The sequence below is a fragment of the Pseudopipra pipra genome, chromosome 6 (assembly GCF_036250125.1).
Source record: "Pseudopipra pipra isolate bDixPip1 chromosome 6, bDixPip1.hap1, whole genome shotgun sequence".
NCBI classification, from domain to species: Eukaryota; Metazoa; Chordata; class Aves; order Passeriformes; family Pipridae; genus Pseudopipra; species Pseudopipra pipra.
Window position 1 is genome coordinate 41417103 of NC_087554.1, and position 18749 is coordinate 41435851.

The 18749-nt window shown below is 48.1% G+C and overlaps 1 protein-coding gene across 6 annotated transcripts in view; it reads right to left on the reverse strand.

Annotated features, from left to right (window-relative positions):
• The window catches only part of LTBP2 (latent transforming growth factor beta binding protein 2), a 69967-nt gene that overhangs the window by 48596 nt on the left and 2622 nt on the right, over nt 1–18749 (reverse strand). For 5 of the 6 annotated variants that reach the window (XM_064658744.1, XM_064658743.1, XM_064658742.1 and 2 more), the window contains exons 2-3: nt 14163–14233; nt 8343–8586 (exon numbers count right to left, since the gene is read on the reverse strand). In XM_064658744.1, coding sequence (XP_064514814.1) covers nt 8343–8586; nt 14163–14233 — 315 coding nt within the window. The remainder of the gene's footprint in view (nt 1–8342; nt 8587–14162; nt 14234–18749) is intronic. The other variant, XM_064658746.1, reaches the window with a different exon arrangement.

The following is an 18749-nucleotide window of genomic DNA, read 5'->3' on the forward strand; positions in this document are numbered from 1 at the left end:
GTTCAGCACTGGCTCCACCCCTCCACTTACTCACTAGCCAGAAGACTAGAGGCTGGCTGGGGACTAGGAGCGCTCCTGGCCACGTATGCATGATGCCTCGTGGCAAAGCCAGAGTTTCCAGAAGTACCATGACCACGAATCTGCTCTACACCTCTCTCATGTGGCCTTTAGTATCCACACCAAGGACCATCAGGGAGAAACAGGTTTCATGGAATCCTCATCTGGAAGGGATCCAGAGCACTGTGCCTGCTTTGGCAGTACCTGGACTCCAGCTCCTCAGCAGCACAGCTCCAAAGTGATGGAGAAGGCAAAGCTCCAGTGTCATTATCAACCTGTCTTTACATCCCTGGAAGAGTTTGGCACTTTGCTTTTTAGAAAGCCTTATTGCTGAAAAATTCACATGGCCACCCTGCCAAGGCTGCAGGCAATCTAATACACCCTGTCTGCCCCCTCCTAATAGCCTCAGCCTCAAAGTATGTTCCCCATCCTCCAAGGTCAGCATTTGGCTCAGTTTTCCAGATATGGGTCTATTAACCCTCAGCTCCCTACCACCTCCTGTTGTAGTTCTCAGAACTCTTTCCAATATGTCAAGATCTTTTCTGGCAATGAAGAATAACTTGACTCAGAGCAGGACCCCAAGATGCACAGGAAAAAAACCCATGTGACTTGGGTCTTTTGCCTCCAAAGTCCTAAGCACCACCAGTCCCTCATACGCAGCTGCACACATTACCCTCTGCTGCCTACTTTGTTGTTTGCTTCTACCCTGCAAAATTTCAGCCTCTCCTTCCAGATTTCTTCCTCCCGTGGAGGATATTTTTCCTTCAACTGTAACAGATAATATTTTTCCAGCTTGAATATCTTCTGAATTCCTGCCTATATGTTTAGTTTCTGCATGTCCCTGAAGAGAGCCTCCATACAGGTGAGACAAAAAGAAGGTGGTGCAGAAAGTTGGGTACCAATCCCATCCACCACCAAGCACTCAAGGCAGCATTTCTCAGAACGCTTCTGAAGAAAGGAGGGGAGAACGAGTATATTTTATATGGAAACTTCTAGATCTTCATTTCAACCACCCCTTGTACCAAATCAACTTCAATTAATCCAGCTTAAACCAAATAAGGCAATGCACAGTCAGGTATGAGAAACTGCAGCATAATCCACATGCACAAGGGAGCTGAAAGCAAGCTAGATGACAATCCTGATTCAGGCATTAGGAAAACTCTCCAGCATTTGATCATGTGGCTTTAGTGCTCTTCTAACACCTTTTTCTTTTACAGAACTGCTGTATAAATTGTATTGTCATAAATGTCCCAAATGATGTATGTATAGTATATAAACTAGACTATAAACTGGATTTTCTGTGCTACCTTACCTACCACATGTAAAATGCATTTGCCTTGCACCCTGCTCTCTTTCATGGAGTCTCAGATTAAGCTGACAGTAGCAGCATTTTTCTTTCAGTTAGAAGGGAAAGTGCATTTGAACTGCCTAGAGGCTGAGTTAAGCTATAGGAATGACTCCCAAGGAGGTGCGGAAGAACCAGGTCTAATGTAAAGACCATATTTGGAGTTTAAAAAAGGGGCCTGAAAAAGAGTATGCAACCCCCTAGAAAGTAAATACATAAAACACATAAAACAGAACGGTGCTGACAGCTTTAAAACACTAGAAAGTAGAGCAACAGTATCTGGTGCCAGGTAGAGAAGGTATATCATGTACTTTAAAAACAAGAGTATTTTTATATAAGAAAAATTACATTTACGCTCCTCTTGGGTAGCTTGAGTTTTCCCTTTAGGCTTCTCAGCCAGCTTGCCAAGGGCTTTTGACTATGTCAAAGCAGGAGAGAGGATGAGATCTGGAGCTTATGGAGATCTCATTGCCCTGAGTGTAATCTCTTTTCACATATTCTCATGTAGACTGGCACTGGCTTTTTATTTTCAATTTTTTAACAATGTCCCAGATATCTACTCAAATCTGCCTCTGGATCAAGGAACCTTGTGAAAACTATATTGCGTGAGTGAAACACCTTAGAAAGCTGCAATTAGGGCTTATCTGCACTGTGAAAATATGCCATTCAAGTAATGAGCTCAAAGACACCACAGTGGCAGAAGGGAAGACTGGCACCAGTGTTCTACCCTAGGAACTCAACATCGTGCACTATGGTCTCCTGGGCTGGTCCCATCCCAAACGAAGTGGGAAAGTTGTTATAGCCCATGCCATGAGAATGCACTCATGGGCAATGGGGGGTATGCTTCTCATTCAGAGGTGACTTTTATTTTCTCTGATATTTGGGGATTAATAAATTGCAACCCTCATAAATGTGAAGTGAGTGACAGCCACAAGTGAGCAAAAGGTGCATTCAGTAGGTATGTGGCTAGTATAGACCTCTTCCCAGTACTATATGTATCATGGACACTCAGCAGAATGTAAGGCAGAAAGCAAGCTCCCCTTTTTCTCATAAATGTGTAAAGTTCAAAGCTGGCAAGACATGAGGCTCCAGATCCTGCTTTAACAATAAAGACAAATCTGCCTCTGTTTGGAGCAGCATCTTTAAAAAGCAAGTGACCCTGCAGTGAACTTTTTGTTCTATCTGCTAGTCCACAGTGATAACAAGCTCATCAAGATGATTTTGCCAAGCCCCAGTTCTCAATGTCATGTTTTAAGTGGCCACTCCAGCGCAGACAGCTTTATATCCACGCATGGGCTCCACTCCCCTCTGCAAAGGACCATGCTTGACATGTGACTACCACCAGAACAAGAGCTGGTTTCAGTCAATTTTCAAATGGGGGGAATATACTTTCTTCATCCTGCAACCTCTGCTACACACCCAAGATCCTGCTGTCTGCTTGCTCCCTGCTGTTCTCATCCTTCGCTTCCAGGAGAACAGAGATTTTGGCAGAGCCTTCCTGCTGGCATGAGGTTCCCAGTGTTCCCAGGCCAACCCTCCTCAAGGGCTGCATAAAGCCCTTTCTCTCATCAGGAAGGGAGGAGATGTCTCCTCCAGGGTGCTGCAGAGGAGACTGACATCAGGAGTCAGTGGGCCAGGCACGTTGCAACTCAGCCTTCTTCCTTTTCCATCCTGAAAACACCAGGCAACTCCCAGCAACTGCCCTGCCTAAACAGAACCCTCTTAGAGGAAGCTCCCTGCCCTCAAGAGCTTAGCTGCATTAAGCTGTCTGCACAGTGTCTCAGCACCTTATACCACAGCTATGTCCTTTTCTCTTGCCTGAGTTACTGAGAAAATGTTCTGCAGGTCCCAGACATCTTTTCTTTTCTGTGAAGAGGAAGGATACCTTGCTTTCCAGGCAGCCTTCATTCAGCATACACATCCCTTCTGGGCAGCACAGCTCCCTTGCACAGATGCTGGCTACAGATTTATGCCCAACACTCCTGCAGAAAGGGACCTTCTCGGGTGACAGCAGCAGGACCCTCCATGCACAGTGCCCAGAGTCAGAGGCAGCTGGTCATCTATCCTGATGGTGAGGGACAGGGGCACAAGCCCTTTCCACTCCCTGCTAAATAAACATGAATTCTGCTGATATTTCAGCCTTAGGAAAACAAAGCTGTTTCCATTTAGGTTGGCTTCTGGGCTGAGGTGCAGCTCCTCCCGCACAATCATCTATCAGGGCTTTCCTTCTCCAGGCAGAGATTCAGGCTGAGATCAAGAAGAGGAAGGATTTGCAGTTAGTCCATGCTGGGAGGGCCTCTTACACCCCCAGGATTTTGCTCTCCAGAGCACTCCCTGTTCCAATCAGCACAGTGCAGGGACCTCTCAGCTTCTGCAGCAGCTAACAGGTCCCCACAGGCTCCCTCACACGCCTGACTCCAAATCTCCACTGAGCCATAGGCTACTGAAGGGACTTGGGAAGTGGTGTTCATTGCTTAGTCTGTATTTTAGGGGATGACAGCTTGAGCATCACCAGCTCTGGTGTCAGGAAAGTAGACCCAGAGCTGTCCTTCTAGCCATGTCTTCCCCTGGGCAAGAGCTGAGCTCAGGTAAGATTGAATACATCTTCTTCTTTAGTCCCAGGCAGAAGAGATAATGCACAGTATATGAGCAATCCAAGGATGCAGTGATTCTTCCCCAATACCTCTCCAAACAGAGGCACTGAAGGCTACATGTAACACCACATCCCTGACACCTGTGCTCAGCACAATGCTCAGGCTGACCTTCACGTCCACTTTCCCAAAACTGCCAGCATGCCCAGAAACAGATCTATGACAGCTACAGCGGGAATGCCCACAGATCCATTCACTAACCTTCACCCCTGCCAGGTGCTAATACAAACCAACCAGTACCGCCAGTTGTGTATGACCAGCACAACCCTGTTGCTCAAGAAGCTGCTACTTCTTACCAAGGCTGAGGGCACAGTTCTGACAGTAAGTTATCTCCTGCTGTCACATTTATGCTTCCTGGGCTCTTCTGGCAGAGAAGCCACAGAAGGCATCACTGCTTCTGCTTCCAGGTGTGAGTTCTGGAGGGCCTGAGCATATGTGTCAGAAGCAGAACCATGAAAACTAGCAGCTGTCTAATCATGCTCTTCACTAAGGCTTTATGGGCTCCTACAGACTCCCAAAGACTTCCTACCTCCAGAGCAAGCTACTCTCCACAGTGAAGGTGCAGTCATCATAAACAGCAAGTCCAATTAGCTCATGATAAGAAATCATTTTAAAGCAGTCCCACCACTCAGGCAATCAGGGAATATTTTGGTCCAGGCAGTTCCTGAATAGCATAGCTGGCTTCTCTCTTAACTCTCTCTGAAGACTCACTTCAGAACACACTGAAACCAAAATCACCAAACCCAATCTTGGCTGAAAGACCAGGACCCTGCGGAGGATTCATGGGTTTTGTTGCATGTTTATAGAGAATCTAATACAGCACTGTTGTAGTGCATGGCTTCAGAGTTTCTGATTGTTACCTCTGTACAAACAAACACAAATAAAGCCAATATATATGCAAATAAACAAAAGGAGAAAGCAAATTCACTCATGTGAGGATTGATTTCCTGTCTGGGCTTAGCAATCTATAAGGTCACACTCTTGTGCAACTCCTGCTTGTTCACAATGCAAATGTACAGGGAGGTTGGAGACTGGGTGTTTGTCCTGGAATTGAGTCTTCTCACAACCACTGACCTGGAATCACCAGCATCCTCCATCCACCAAACCACCAAGAGCTTCTTCTACCTCTTCCTTATTGACAAATCAGACAAGCCAGCTCCTGTGGGATCATGGCAGACTGACAAGAGTCAGTATCCCACCAGGACAATCCACTCTTATCCAGGAGGAGACTATGGACTCGAAAACCCAAGCTGTTCTTCTCAAACTTGACAGTGAACTGAACTCCAGTGAACATGACTCCAAGTTTGCAGTGCCTAAGAACCAATCCTCATACTTGCAAGCATGAGCAAGATCTACCTAGCTCTCAGAAGGCAAATAAACTTCTTGCTTTTGCTGCTACAACTGTACAGAGAAAGTCTGATGCAGAAGCACAGAAATAGTAGTACAGAAATAGATGATGATGTAACTACAAGAAGCAGGCTCCAAGTTCAGAGAAGTCTAAGAGCATGGTTTCATGAGACAAATGATCAACCTAAGAAGTGGCTTCCCCATCACCAAAAGGGGAATTCCCTCCTTTTCTTCCCCTCACTACTAGATTTGCAATTCTGTCCAATTCTTCTGGTCTCATGATATTTCAATAAGCCAATTTAGTCCACTGAAGTGACAGAAAATCATCCTTAATTCTGCTCTGTTCATTTTTTGCAGGTTTATTTAACTGAGCCAACTCATCCAGAGGCCAGATGAGGACGTGCAAGTGAAGCAGCAGAAGGGCATGGCCAGGTGCAAAGGCAGCAAGACCTTGCCTTTGGCTGCCAATGCTCATTCTTACAGGCTCCTCAGCTAGCCCAGAAGTTGGTATGCTGAAGGGGACACTCAAAATATTTAGGAAACAGCAGCAGGACTTTTAGGTCATGCAGTTCCACACCATGTTATAAGATCCACAGAAAAAAACCCCGAGTGACTGAATTGCACAGGAAAACATCCAGAGGCTGAAGAGAAGCATTTCGATGCAGATCAGTGACAGGGTGCAGGCACTCCCCCACCTGCCTGCAAAGGAGGGCCGCTAAACACTGCCTGGGCAGGAAAGGCAGCAGCCTGTGGCACAGCACCCAGAGTGTTGGTGAGAACTACCTCTCAGAGACACACACAGCAACCTCAGGAAATCTTTCAGGACATCTCCAGAAGGCAGTCAGTGGTGGACATATGCCGGTGTCCTACCTCTGGCCATTGCAAAGGATGACAGTCAAATTCCCTTGCTGAAGCATGGAATAAGGTGACATCCTATGGCCTCCATGAGGAGGGAAGGAGGAATGGCATGGCATGGTCCTTAATGGAGTCCTATTTCCTTGGGACAGTGCCAGAGGATTTAAGGTACATCAGGCAGCTGGGCATTCAGCAATCCCAGCTCAGCGATCACTTGACACTATGTCTTGACTGACTGGACGAGAATTCTCTTCCAGTGCCTGCATAGCCCCCTGTCCTCTGCGCGGAGTCTGAGGTCATGTTCCTTACTGGGAAAGCCTTCAACAGGTGCTGTATCTCCAAGGGCACTGCTCTCCCTACCCTCCAGTCCCTCCACACAGACTGATGGCACGGAGGGGTAGTAGGAGGTCATCACTGGGGGGAAACTCGTCAGCAATGCCTAGGACTGCAGGCACGTGCAAGGGTTGCGTGCTTGCTTGGGCACCGAGCCTCCCTCAGAGCAGCAATGACAGGGGCTTGGCCACCTCTCCCTGCCAGCATCACCTCTGCCTTTCCTGAATTTCGTTCCTATCAGATAGTCTTTCATTTGGGCACCAAGATATGTCAGCTTCAAGAAACTACTTGGTGTCAGTCAACTCTCTGTCAGTCATTTGAGCCTCTCCAAAATTGTTGACAGCCAAGGGTAAGTGTCTAGAAATGTCTCCAGCCCATGCATTGCCTTCACTTCAGAAGAGAGAGAAGGGCAGCAGCTACTTTAGGAGCAACAAGCATGTTGAAAACAATCTGCAGGAATATAGAAAAACAAAGGCTGAATTGCCCTTTCCTTGGGCAGCTCTGAGTGATGTTGACAGAGAAAGTCAAGAGTTCAGAGAAGTAAAGGAGAAACTACAGTTACCTCCTGGCTAAGCACCTGTAATTTGCTATAATGTCTTCTTAATGACTGAGGGGCTTCTGCTGGAAGCCATGCACAAATTCTCTGCTTTGGTGGCTACCAACAAAACCAGTCTTTCTGGCCCAGCAACTGAGTGAGTAGCAGCAAGAAAGACAGGAGCCATTAGGGGTGATGCAGCATAACACTTTGCTCCCAAGTCCATGGACTCTTACAGAAAAGCAGAGACAATTTAAAAAAAACCAAACGAACAATATGTGTGGGTTGTTGTACAGCAGCAGGCACTATTCCTAACTCTTCATCTCCACCAAGCTGCCAGTACAGCAGCAGTGCTTGTCAGGGAAAGGCACCTCTCCTATCTTCACTGCCTCCTTCAGCAAAAACCCTACAGCTACAGCAGGATGTCACAAAACCCAAAGTTTTGTGGAGGGGTTGCAGCTTGTGTACAGGAGCATCTCGGTACTGACCTGAGGCAGGTGCACTGAAGTGCTAAGCTCTTCCTCACCCAACAAAGGACCAGATCATGCCACAGTTGTCATCCTGAGCTTAACACATTCCTCACAGAGTCTCTCCTGTATGGACCTCTCTGAGCTCCAGCATCTGCATCTTTGCTTCTGTACCCAATGTGCAGGAGCCTGCCTGGGTACCAAAATGACCCAAATCACAGCAAGGTGACACAGAAATATGGAACAAACAGCTCAATAATGGCTAAAAACTGCCAGGAGACATCTCAGAGTGTCATCGCTTTGCTAATACCAGCACTTCAAAGCACACCTTAGATCTATGTACTCTTCAGTTGGTACTACCTGGATGTATTGCTCTAAAAAATACCCTCTTGGGAAAGAAATTTAACTCCCACTCCTCTATCCACCCTGATGCTACCATGAAGGCTAGTCACCAACAGGACAGGGGCAAACTGATGACCTTCACAGTTCTCCTTCCTCATGGGAGCATCATTAGCCTGTCCTATTCCTGCATGTGCCTGGGGACCATGACACAGCGCTGGGTACAAACTGAGTCCCTTGGAGGGACAGCAGGACCTGACCCCCCTATGTTGGCTCCCACAGCCCATGGAGGAGTTTCCATTGAAATCCAAGTTGCCTGGTCTCATAAAGTGGAGACTGTGGCCCAACTGAGCATGATGTTAGTTGCCTGAGCATTTGGGGGAATATCCTGCCAGGAACCAGGTTTGACTTACACAGCTGGGACGTGCCGTGGGATGGGTGCCTGAGCCCCCTGCAGGGAGGCATCCCGCCCTGTCGTGCTGGTCCTCCTCCGGAGGGAGCTTGTGGGGGGCTGGAAGGCAGCAACGGCACCAGGCGGGTGGTATTCCTGCTCGGGAACAACTTCTTCACACCGGAAGCCCTGGAAGCCCGAGCGACAGGTACAGACCTGGGGACGGCTGCAGGAGCCCTTGTTCTGGCATGGCGGGTCGCAGACAGCTGAGGAGACACAGAAAGGCCATTAGTGGACACAGGACTTGGCCCCACGGTGGTGACATCCAACTGAGGCTGCACAACCAGGACAGTCCCATCTCCTCTCTGCAGGCAGGTGACCTTCACAGTCGCAGTGTAACTGCTGCTGGGGGCCCTAACACAAGGTCACCTCCATTCTCCACACTGGTCTCTGCCGAGCTCTTCTCCAACAAAACTCATTTCAGAAAGTTCAGAAATGAGCAGCATGGCCTCCATGGAGCATACAGCCTCCAGCATTGCCCATAGTGCTCTAGGCAGGAATAGGTCCTTAATCCCAAAGCAAGTTATCTTTAGTCTGTTTTGGGGTCTGATTTGCACAGTGCCCCCGGTCTGTCCCCTCCAGAGCTTTCCAGCTTTCCCTCTGGAGCTGATTTTGGAGTCACTGCACTCCAATTCCTAAGGGGACTTACAGTTCATTAACCCTATGCCTAAATCACCCTCTGAGCCTGCGTGTGTTCCTAATTACAGCACATCAGCTTCAGTTTGCGCCGTGGGAGGAAAGTGCTATTAATTATACACTGGACCCTAACACTTCCCAAGTCAACAGATGCCAAATAGGGTTTATAACCCAGCCAGCGGCAGCCAGAAAACCACAGCTCACTCCAATAGGACCAGGCTCATTGTTCTGAGCAAAAGTAATGAAAAGGCACTGGAACACAGTGTTGTCCTTCAAAGAAAGAAGGGGCCAGCTGGCCAAAGGGTAATGAAAACTTGTTGGACAACACAAAGTGGACATAAACCTCCAGCCACATGGAAGCCCTGTGAATGGGTTTCAACCCAGGCAGCCACCACTTCTGCTGAAGGCCCCTTTCCCAGGACTGTCCCAGGGAGACTGCAGGGGCATCTGACATCCAACCACCTTCACACCCAGCTGCTGGGCTTTCATGAGCACGTCGCTCCCGCTCTGGCTGTGCTCTCCATCCCCCCAAGATCCAAGCACACTTGTAAGAAACACTGCTTCTGAGCAACGAACATACAGACAGCTCTACCCTTGTGTGCCATCCATACATCATCCTGCTGTCACCAAGTGAGAGAAGTCCTTGTGCAGACTCTTGAGGTCCTTTCACAGCAGTATAGCCCCCAAAACCCTTCCCTCATTCCACAAATGGCCTGCCATCATCTTTTCCTACCTAGATCAGGGATATGTTCACTGGAATGTTTCATGTGACATTTATTACCATGTTAACACTCAGGAAGAGAGGGAGACCTCAAGGAAAAGGAGACCCCAAGTCACGTAGGGCTGTATAGGTTAAAGCCAGAGATTTTGATGAAATCCCCCAGTAAAATAAATCAGCCAACACTGAAGACTCTGGAACAGGGACAAGGTGCTAGTCAGGCAGGAATTAACTGTCTCTGGGAAGTCTGGCACTCCAGAAGTTGATGTAATTTATAATAAAAAACTCAGCTGTGATTTAAATAGACTGCCAGTCCCTACTGTTATCTCCCAATAAATGCCTGTTTTAACAAAGGCCACCAGTCCAGGAAGCCTGCCATTGAAAACAACCACTTCACATGCTGAAATACTGCAGAGCATGATGCTGGGACCTGGAACCACAGCAGTTCTCACAATCTCTCCCACCAACAATGTTCATAGTCATATTAGACTGTGCCCTTCAGCAGGAAAGCAGTGATAAGTGACCAGGCACTTTAAAAAGCCCCTAAGGCAGCTGATATAGAGAAGAGAAAGAAGGGAATGGGATTAGTTTTCTGGTCTCTTCAAGCAGGATGGGTGGGGAGCTGCCCTAGCTGAAATATTCCAGCTCTGGGATTAATCCCCTTCCTGGTTGCTTTTACAGACTTGGGAAGAACTTGAAAGAGCTTTAAAATCCAGTGGTTTTCACGCAGTCTAGCTATGCAATATAAGGAGAGCAGATCAGTCAGTGGCAGCATTGCCACTGTGAAATCACTAGTCAGACCCCCAAAACCATTACACTGACTGAAGAAACAAGACAGTTAAAAAAATATATGTATTTGGAATCTTTCTTTTTGCTTTTTGGTTTCTGAGCCCAGGGGTTAATCTCAGAATGCTGCTTCCCAGCTGTGGGGACTGTAAACAGTTGCTGTTGATGGCTACTCATTTCTTCTTTCTCTAGTCTCATGTAATCACCTGCTCCAGGAGCTGGGGCATTAGGGAAAACAAACAGCCATCTCAAAACCCTTAATAAAATGATGAGACTTGGAGCACTGCCAAGGTTTCACTAGTAGCAATGCTAGTTTGTTCAAGGGCATCTAGCAGTACCCTCACAGGTCAAATCTGGTGCTGTCTAGTCTTCAGTGCATAAGACAAGTCCTTCCAGCAAGGTCACACAGGAGGGATGACTGCGGCATGACTGACCACCCAGCTAGGCCAGGCAGGCAGGACCATCAGAGGGGAACAACACCAAGCTCAACCTCCCATTGCTTTGCAGGCATACCCGGCCCTGGGCTGAGCAATGACATTGCAAGGTGACATTCAATTAGTGAGTCCCTGCAGCTCTGCATGTGCTCTTCATCTAGGAGGGTGGTGTAGATCTTCACTGTAAGCAGCTCCTGCTCAGTCCCATTTAAATGCGGGGGAACCTGTCCATCGGCTAGGCCCTCCATAGGAAAACTGCAGGGATGGACAATTTAACACAAGTGAGATCCGTGCAGGGTGACAGGCAGGTAGATCAACAGCAATTCAGGAATAACAGAGAGAAAACAGAACTTCAGTGAAGAACAGTCAGGGTTCAAAAAACCCTACAGCCACTGTACAGAAGAAACACAAAAGATGAGAGCAAGTGAATGTCATTTTGCAGATGTGGAAAAGCCCCAGGTGCTAATGTGACTGTCTGAAGTCACACTGTGAGGCCACAGCAGAGCCAGCAACTCCACCTGGAATCCTTGCACTTTTTTGGCTATCTTAACTGCAAGACCATCTGTACAAGACTAGCAAGTGCATTAGTTTAGTTAGTCCTTCCCAACATACTGATTAAAATGTTTCTTTCAAACTGTAAAACATCCATGACAGAAAAAAGCTCACCCTGCATTTCCAGCCCAGACCAGTGTGCTTTGGTATCTCCCAAAACAGCAAAGAACCATCATGAATAATTCCGATGAAAGTGGAGGATGATAAATTAATATGGGGAGGCTAAGCAAGAGGGTTCCCTTGCTCTTAAGAAGAGGGGAAGGATGATGAGCTAACAGGCAGCAGCCAAATTACTGACAAGTGTACACTGCAGCCACTGCATCCCCCAAAACATGGGCAGTGTAAGGGGGCTTCTGGCCAGCTTGTGTATATAGGTTTCTTCTTCACCAAACTAAGGACATAATGGCCAGAGTCTCACCCCAGGACAAAGTCAAACAGGCAGGGGGTTGGATGAATTCTTCAGGCCTACATACAGATGTAGTTCACTATCCCTAATGGCTCACAGGATGGAGCCTCACAAGATGCCCTGTATGCAGCTCAGTGTGATGATGTGGCAGCGTGTGGGGTAGAAATCAAGTCCACTGCAAGCAGGCAAGATCTTCCTTCTAAACTCCTTTAGCTCACTTTCACTTTCCCAGGAGACACTGTTGCCCCAGAGAGATTTCTCTCTTCAATCTTCCCAGTCACTGACTGTCTGAAAATTCCACAAGTCCTCATGGCACTTTGGTCCTCATAGCTGGAACATACCAAAAGACTAGAGACACCTCCCTATGGCTGGAGTTTAGTCATATGCAGAGATGTTGGAAAAGTCCCTAGAGAAGCATGGGTGAACTAAGAAACCACCATGCTTGGTAGGTGAGAGGAAGTAGATTATGGCAACAATTCGGCCTATCCTCTCTCCTGCACCCAGGCTCAAATCCTTCAAAACCAAGGTCCTGTCAAACACCTCAGCGCCAGTTCTTTCCACGCTTCATCATCCTTAAGAGGTTCCCTCTGCCTGCATTTCTACCCTGCTAAATTCCCTGATATGACACATATCAAAGACCATGAGATCAGACATTAAACAGCATTACAGTGCAGAAACTAACTGGGATGGGCTGTCCAGCTTGCCTTGGCAGCTTTAAAAACAGCTGAATGTTTCCACCAGCTTGAACTCCATCAGAAAAGCCCAGAGAGGGAGGTAGCTGAGAATGAAATTATGTTTACACATCACCAATCTCCACCTAAGTCCTGCCTGAGATTTACCATCCCCTGTCAGGGGGACACTGTCAGGCCTGATCACGTTAACACTGTCCTTTTAATGAATCCTTGAGAACAAGGGCCCAGCACCTAAGTGATCGCTAGGCAGCCTGCATGGCTGCAAGCCCAGATCTACTGCTCCTACCAAAATCCTAATGAGAGAAAGATGCTACCATCACTGGCCCCGCACTGTGTTTACAGACGCTGTCTGGCAGCACAGCACGCTCTCTACCGTTTGGCTTCTGTCGGCAGGGGGGAGAAGGAGAAGGGAGGTGAGTCAGCCCTTGGCCCCCAGCTCCCAAACACCAATCGCTAACGCAATTACCCCAGCACAGCCAAAGCGCCGTGAGATCTCGAGGTAAACAAAGCTGAGCCTCTTTCCCTGCTTAACATCTGGGCAGCTGCTGCCACTCAAGTGAAGGCAGATGCTCTGGGCTATTCTGGGTTGGGCATTCCCCTCCAGAAAGCCTGACTGCTGCCTGTGCTCCCTGTCCTCCCAGCATACCAGGCACTGCAGGCAGCCTGGCAGCTCCCTGGGACCAGGCAAGTGCATGTGGCCACCAGTTCCCTGGGAAGGCCCACAGGTGGGCTGGGTGGTGCAACCCTATCGTTCAGGGACAGGGATCACAGCAGGGGCTGGCCTGTGGCTGTGAAGCTATTGGGGATGGAGATGACAGCTCACTTGCCCCTGGTAGGCATTGCACTGGTGCCTCCCCAAACCTCTTCCCTTTCAGTGCTGGGTCAGGGAGCCCACAATGAGCTCAGCCCCCAGGGCTCTGCCAGGGCTGTCTGGAGGAGCAGAACACTTATTACTCCCTCTGTGGGTAAGCAGGAGGGCCTTTTCTGCACTGCAAGAGTGCCCTGCACCCCACTGCCATTTTACACATCCCATGTGCTGCTTCGTGTTCCAGCCCCACCCATCCCAGCCCTTGTGCCAACTTCATTAATTGCTTTCCTTAATAGCACTCAGATAATTTGCAGCCCTGATTTCTCCGTCAGCATCAGCAACGCTCACCCACATGAGCACAGCCCCAATCTGGTTCCCACCCGCTGGGACTTCCACAGACCTGTCTTTGCTTCAAGCAGGACAAGCGAGAGCCTAAGTCTCAAAACTCACCCATAAATGTGCCACTGCAATGCCCTGCCCACACAAGATCCTGCTTGGGATGGACACTAATAATAATAATAATGAAGTAAAACCACAATTATTCAGTCTACTCAGCCTGCCAGGAGACAGCAGGAGCTGACCCACAGCCTGGCAAACTCACAGGGAGGTCATGGCATTGCCTCTGCAGACCCCACGATCCATCTCCTTCCCTGCCACAGTGCAGGGGCCACCTGCAGGGTTACAGCACTACTCTAGCACTTTTTAGGGGTGCACTGTGAGACTTGCACTGGCTGAGACTGTCATACTCACGTTTGATGCAGCGGTTTGTGCCTGGAGCCATGGTCCATCCTGGGCAACACTGTCTGCCACAGACATTTGGCCTAAGCGGAGAGACAAAGCATGCGGTTAGGAGAAGGGGAAGTCAAGGTCTTGTTGCAGCCAGCACCTCTGAGTCACCCGTAAAATTATTTCCTGCAGCATCTAATATTTCCTTCCAGATGGACCAGCAGCTGAGATCAAAACCAATGGGACAAGGGCTGAGTTGTTTAAGTGCTTGGAAAAGAAACCCCCAAGGACTATGTGAATGCTGCAGTGTGAGCGATCCCTCAGAGAATATCTCCCTTTTGAACTGGCATTATGCAGGATTCCTGGCACAGCACTCAGAAGAACCATTTTCCTCCTGAGAGCAATTGGAGGCCAGCAGTCTGTGATCATTAAAGATCTCACGGCTCTTCATGGTATTGGGGTGTAAATTGGGCCTGATTCCAATTTGGGTCATAGCATCTCGCCTCCGCAAATGTCCCAGGCTGCTTCGGCCGAGGAAAACACTTCATTCTCCACCTAACTGCTGCCGCCTGTTGCTGTTCATTGCTCAACCCTGCCCTGGGAAGGACAGCACGCCAGCAGTCACACAGGATGCTCCCCAGCTTGCTCTGTGTTTGCAAGCACCCCAGTCCTGCATCTGTTATGTGCCTCTGGCACAGTGACCCCAGAGGCTGGAGACCCTCAGGTGCTATGAAATTTGTGTGCACAGTGCTACACTAATTCCAAGATGCTCAAATCATTTCCGTGGGTGTTAAATCCAAGATTGTGCTGCAGCAACTTTTTGCCTTTACGTAAATGACATATTCCCCACCTCCTTTCTGTGTTTTCAGGTAGTGATCACTGTAAACATACAGTGCTGGGTCTCTGAGAGGTGGTCTGCAATGCCAAGCAGGCAGCTCATGCTGCTTCCTCTGGTCGCACCTCATATTTACATATCTATAATGAGAAGGAATAACAAGTTCCAGGGTACTCTCCAAGCGTATTACTCATCATGGAGGGAAGGTTTTCAGAATAGGTAACTTTTGCATGTCTAGGTAGATGGGAAAGTACCATCATCAAAAGATATAAAGTTAGAATAAGACAGCATGAAAGCTCTGGAAAGCCTCTGGAAACAAAGTGGGGAGTATGGTTTATTTCTAATGCTGGACAAGGCAGTTGGAGCTGCTGACAGAATTTACAGAAACCGTGGAAACATGCACATTTGTCTTTTGGATTGACTTTAACATGAACACAGCAGGGTCAGAAGATGATCCTGCTCCAAAGTGGCATCCTCCTGACTCCTGCATCCACATGGCGTGAGATGAGCCTCTGGAAGTGCCAGAGCTCAAGCTGTAGGGCTCACACTTTAGGAGAGCCAAGGATGGTGGATGGCAGGTATGCCAAGGATTGTTCTGGTGTTCATGAATGAAGCTGCCTGTAGACGTACAATCGCTCCATGTGGGAAAGGGAAGCGGTCTCAGAAGGCGCATCATTTTTAAAGTGTTATCCAGCCATTCAGGATCAATATTTTATTAAAATGGGCAGATTTCTATAGGGAGAAAGCACTTAAATTCCCTTGGTGTGACTTCCTGCAAGTAGAACAAGCCAAAATAATTCTAGCATCCACTCATATCTGCTCTTGCTGGGCAAGAGCACCAATTTCCAGCATTTTGTCTGTCAACCCAAAGGGATCTATGAGTCTCTTCTTTAAGACATCCCCAGAAAATATTCAAGGAAAGCAAACCTTTCTTTATTTCCTGCAAAAAAGCCCACAAGGCCTTAAACTTTTTTAAGATGTCCTGATTAGTATAAAGAGAAAAACACCGAGCTGGAGCATGTCTGTTGGTAATTAAGGTCTCCTGAGGGACTGCACAACAGGCAGCAGCTCTCCCAGGTGGAAAGAAATTCAACACAATCCCAGATCAGAGCAGAAGGGAAGACTTGTCCTCACATGGGTCTCCCAAGCTGAAGTTCCACTGAATCTCACACTAGGTCACAATCCATCGGCTGCCCTGTTCCCAGCCCTGACGCTGATGCTAAAACAAGCCTTCAGCAAATGCTCTGTCTTTCCTATCTCTGTCTCCTTACCAGCAGAATAGGTTAATTACCATTGATTAATGGTTAATACAGTTTCCAATAGCCAGTTTCCCCTCTTTGGAAAGAAGGGGAATTGAATGGCTCAGACGACTGAACAGCCACAGTGCCAGAGAAAGCCCTAAGTCACAGGTCAGTGCATTTCTGGCCAAATGCAGAGTGGGGCATTGAATCCACATCTCAGCTCCTGCCTCAAGTGCCACGTACATCCTGAGGTCTCCAAAGAGTATAGGCAGCAGTAAGCAACTGCAAACGAAGTTTGCTCCTCATTCCGTAGCTAGCGCGCACCCAGGTATAATCCCTGGCACATTGTGAGAGCTTGGTGCACAGGAGCTCTCAGGCACTACTCGCTGACCCGTTCCTTTTCTGGGACAGACATCTCCCTGACACTCCTCACAGAGCTGAAGCCAGTGTCAGGAAGCCCCCCTACACCCAGAGGTATGATTCATTGCTCTGACTGGATGCACCAGCACAAACTTCACCTTGGGCAAAGGAGCTGCCACAAGCCAGCCCTTCATCCCCTGTTTTGCTGCTGCAGCCAAAGGCTACTGTCAGGATCATACCCCTACTATGCAGAGGTACCCAGGATTGGAAAAGCCTGTAAGATCTTGCAGTGTTATCTCAAACAAGAGCCAAGCAACCGTAACAGGCACTAGGGGGAAGGAAAACAAGAAAACGGTAGTAAGATCATGGCTTTTACATATTTTCAGCATGTGCACAGCCTCAGCAATGATCACACACTGTTTCTGAAGCATTCAGTAGAACCCTTTTTTTCACCACTTATTTTAACAGCAATCTATGCATCATCTTGCAGCTTCACAGAGAACTCTTTGCTGCCAGATATGCTAACTCCATTCAGGCCACATCCTCACAGGAGGCCAGAGGGACAATTAGATCATCAGGTCTGCCTTTCTACTGCAGGAAAGTGAACTTCATCCAACTGCCTATGAAATATTTGCAGTCAGACCCAGTGAAGAACATTAGCAAAAGGCTGTTGGCATTGATGAGTCACTGAAAACCCTCTGCCAAGTCCACATCAGCATTAACTGCCTCTGCTCCTGAGCAGTCCTATACACGCATTGCAGCAAGAACCTATATGCCACAAAGCCTGGGTAAACCAGGACTATACAACTATGGATGGTGTCTAAAACAGCAATTAAATGTGAACTGGGATGTAGAATGCAGGAAAAGAAAATGGGAGGGAGAAAGAATGAGTGTGGGACTATCGGTCGGGGGAGTCTCACATGCCCCTTAAAATTGTCCAAGCAAGTACCAGAAGCAGAGGCTCCTCCAGATTACTCTCCTATTACCCACCTTCCTCTGATTTTGTGTATATCACCTGAGGACCATCACTGTGACCCACCCTCCCAGCCACAGGGCAGAAGAACAAGGGTGGTCACATCCCAAGGGTCACAGAGGTAGGGGGAGGTGCCTGCAGTGTCCTCCCTGCCAGTCCAAACTAGGGATGCATCCAGCACATGAGTACAGCCACAACTGGCATGTGTCAGGGCTTGGGACTCCCTATCTCATGACACTTAGGAAGAAAATCTTTCTAGTCGGGGGGCTGGAGAAAACCGGCAGGTTAAGCAAAGCAGTGATGTTTTCAGGGCTGAATTATTTTCCTTGCTCAGTGTCAGAAGTCAGTAATTTTCTGTGGTGTTTGCTGTGGTATCAAAAGTCACCTCACAATGAGTCTTCAGGAGAAAATACCAAAACCCAGCTCTTGCAAGACTTGCAGTTGGATGCATTCATGGAAGTGCTTGAGCAAGTTGCACCTGCAAAAAGGTCAGACACGAGCAGGGTGGCAGACACATCCAAAGAGTCCCCACGAAAGAAACTCAACCTCAGGTATGCAGCTATCAGACAAAGTGAGAAAATAATTATCCAGAAAAGGATATAGTGCCCATAAACAGGGGTTTTAACCACAGAACTCTGTGTGGCTCCTGGAGGTACCAGCAGAGACCTCTGAGTGGGGAATCTGGAAAGGCAAACCATACAGGAGTTGAGATTTTAAGCCAATATAATTGTGTAAATAAATAGCACCAGGGTTTAGTACAGCCTGTGAAGCTACCTGAGTAAGGGAAAATGAAGGTTGTCATACCAGAGAGTAGTAGAAGTTCAGTGTAAACAGCAGAACAGAAAATATCCCAGCTGGCAAAAAAATGACACATCATGAAATGAAGTTTTTTAGGGGCCCTGAGTTTCCTGGATGAAAATGTGTCTAGCGAAGCAAGGAGTGTAAGAAGACGGATGAGGTGGAAGGACACAGTCTCACAGAATGGCTAGAGGCAGCAACAGCTAGCTTTCCATGAGGAGCAATGCCATGCAGTTACTCATGGACAATTATTTCAGCTAGGCTTTCTCGTAACCTCCGAAGACAGTAGGTCACAGAGATGCTTCAAAAGTGTCGATTTGGACTCCAGAACAGACAGAAAGCCATTATATGCACTTTCCAGAATTGAAGTTCTTGGGGATCGGAGAAAGCCCTGTATCCCCAGC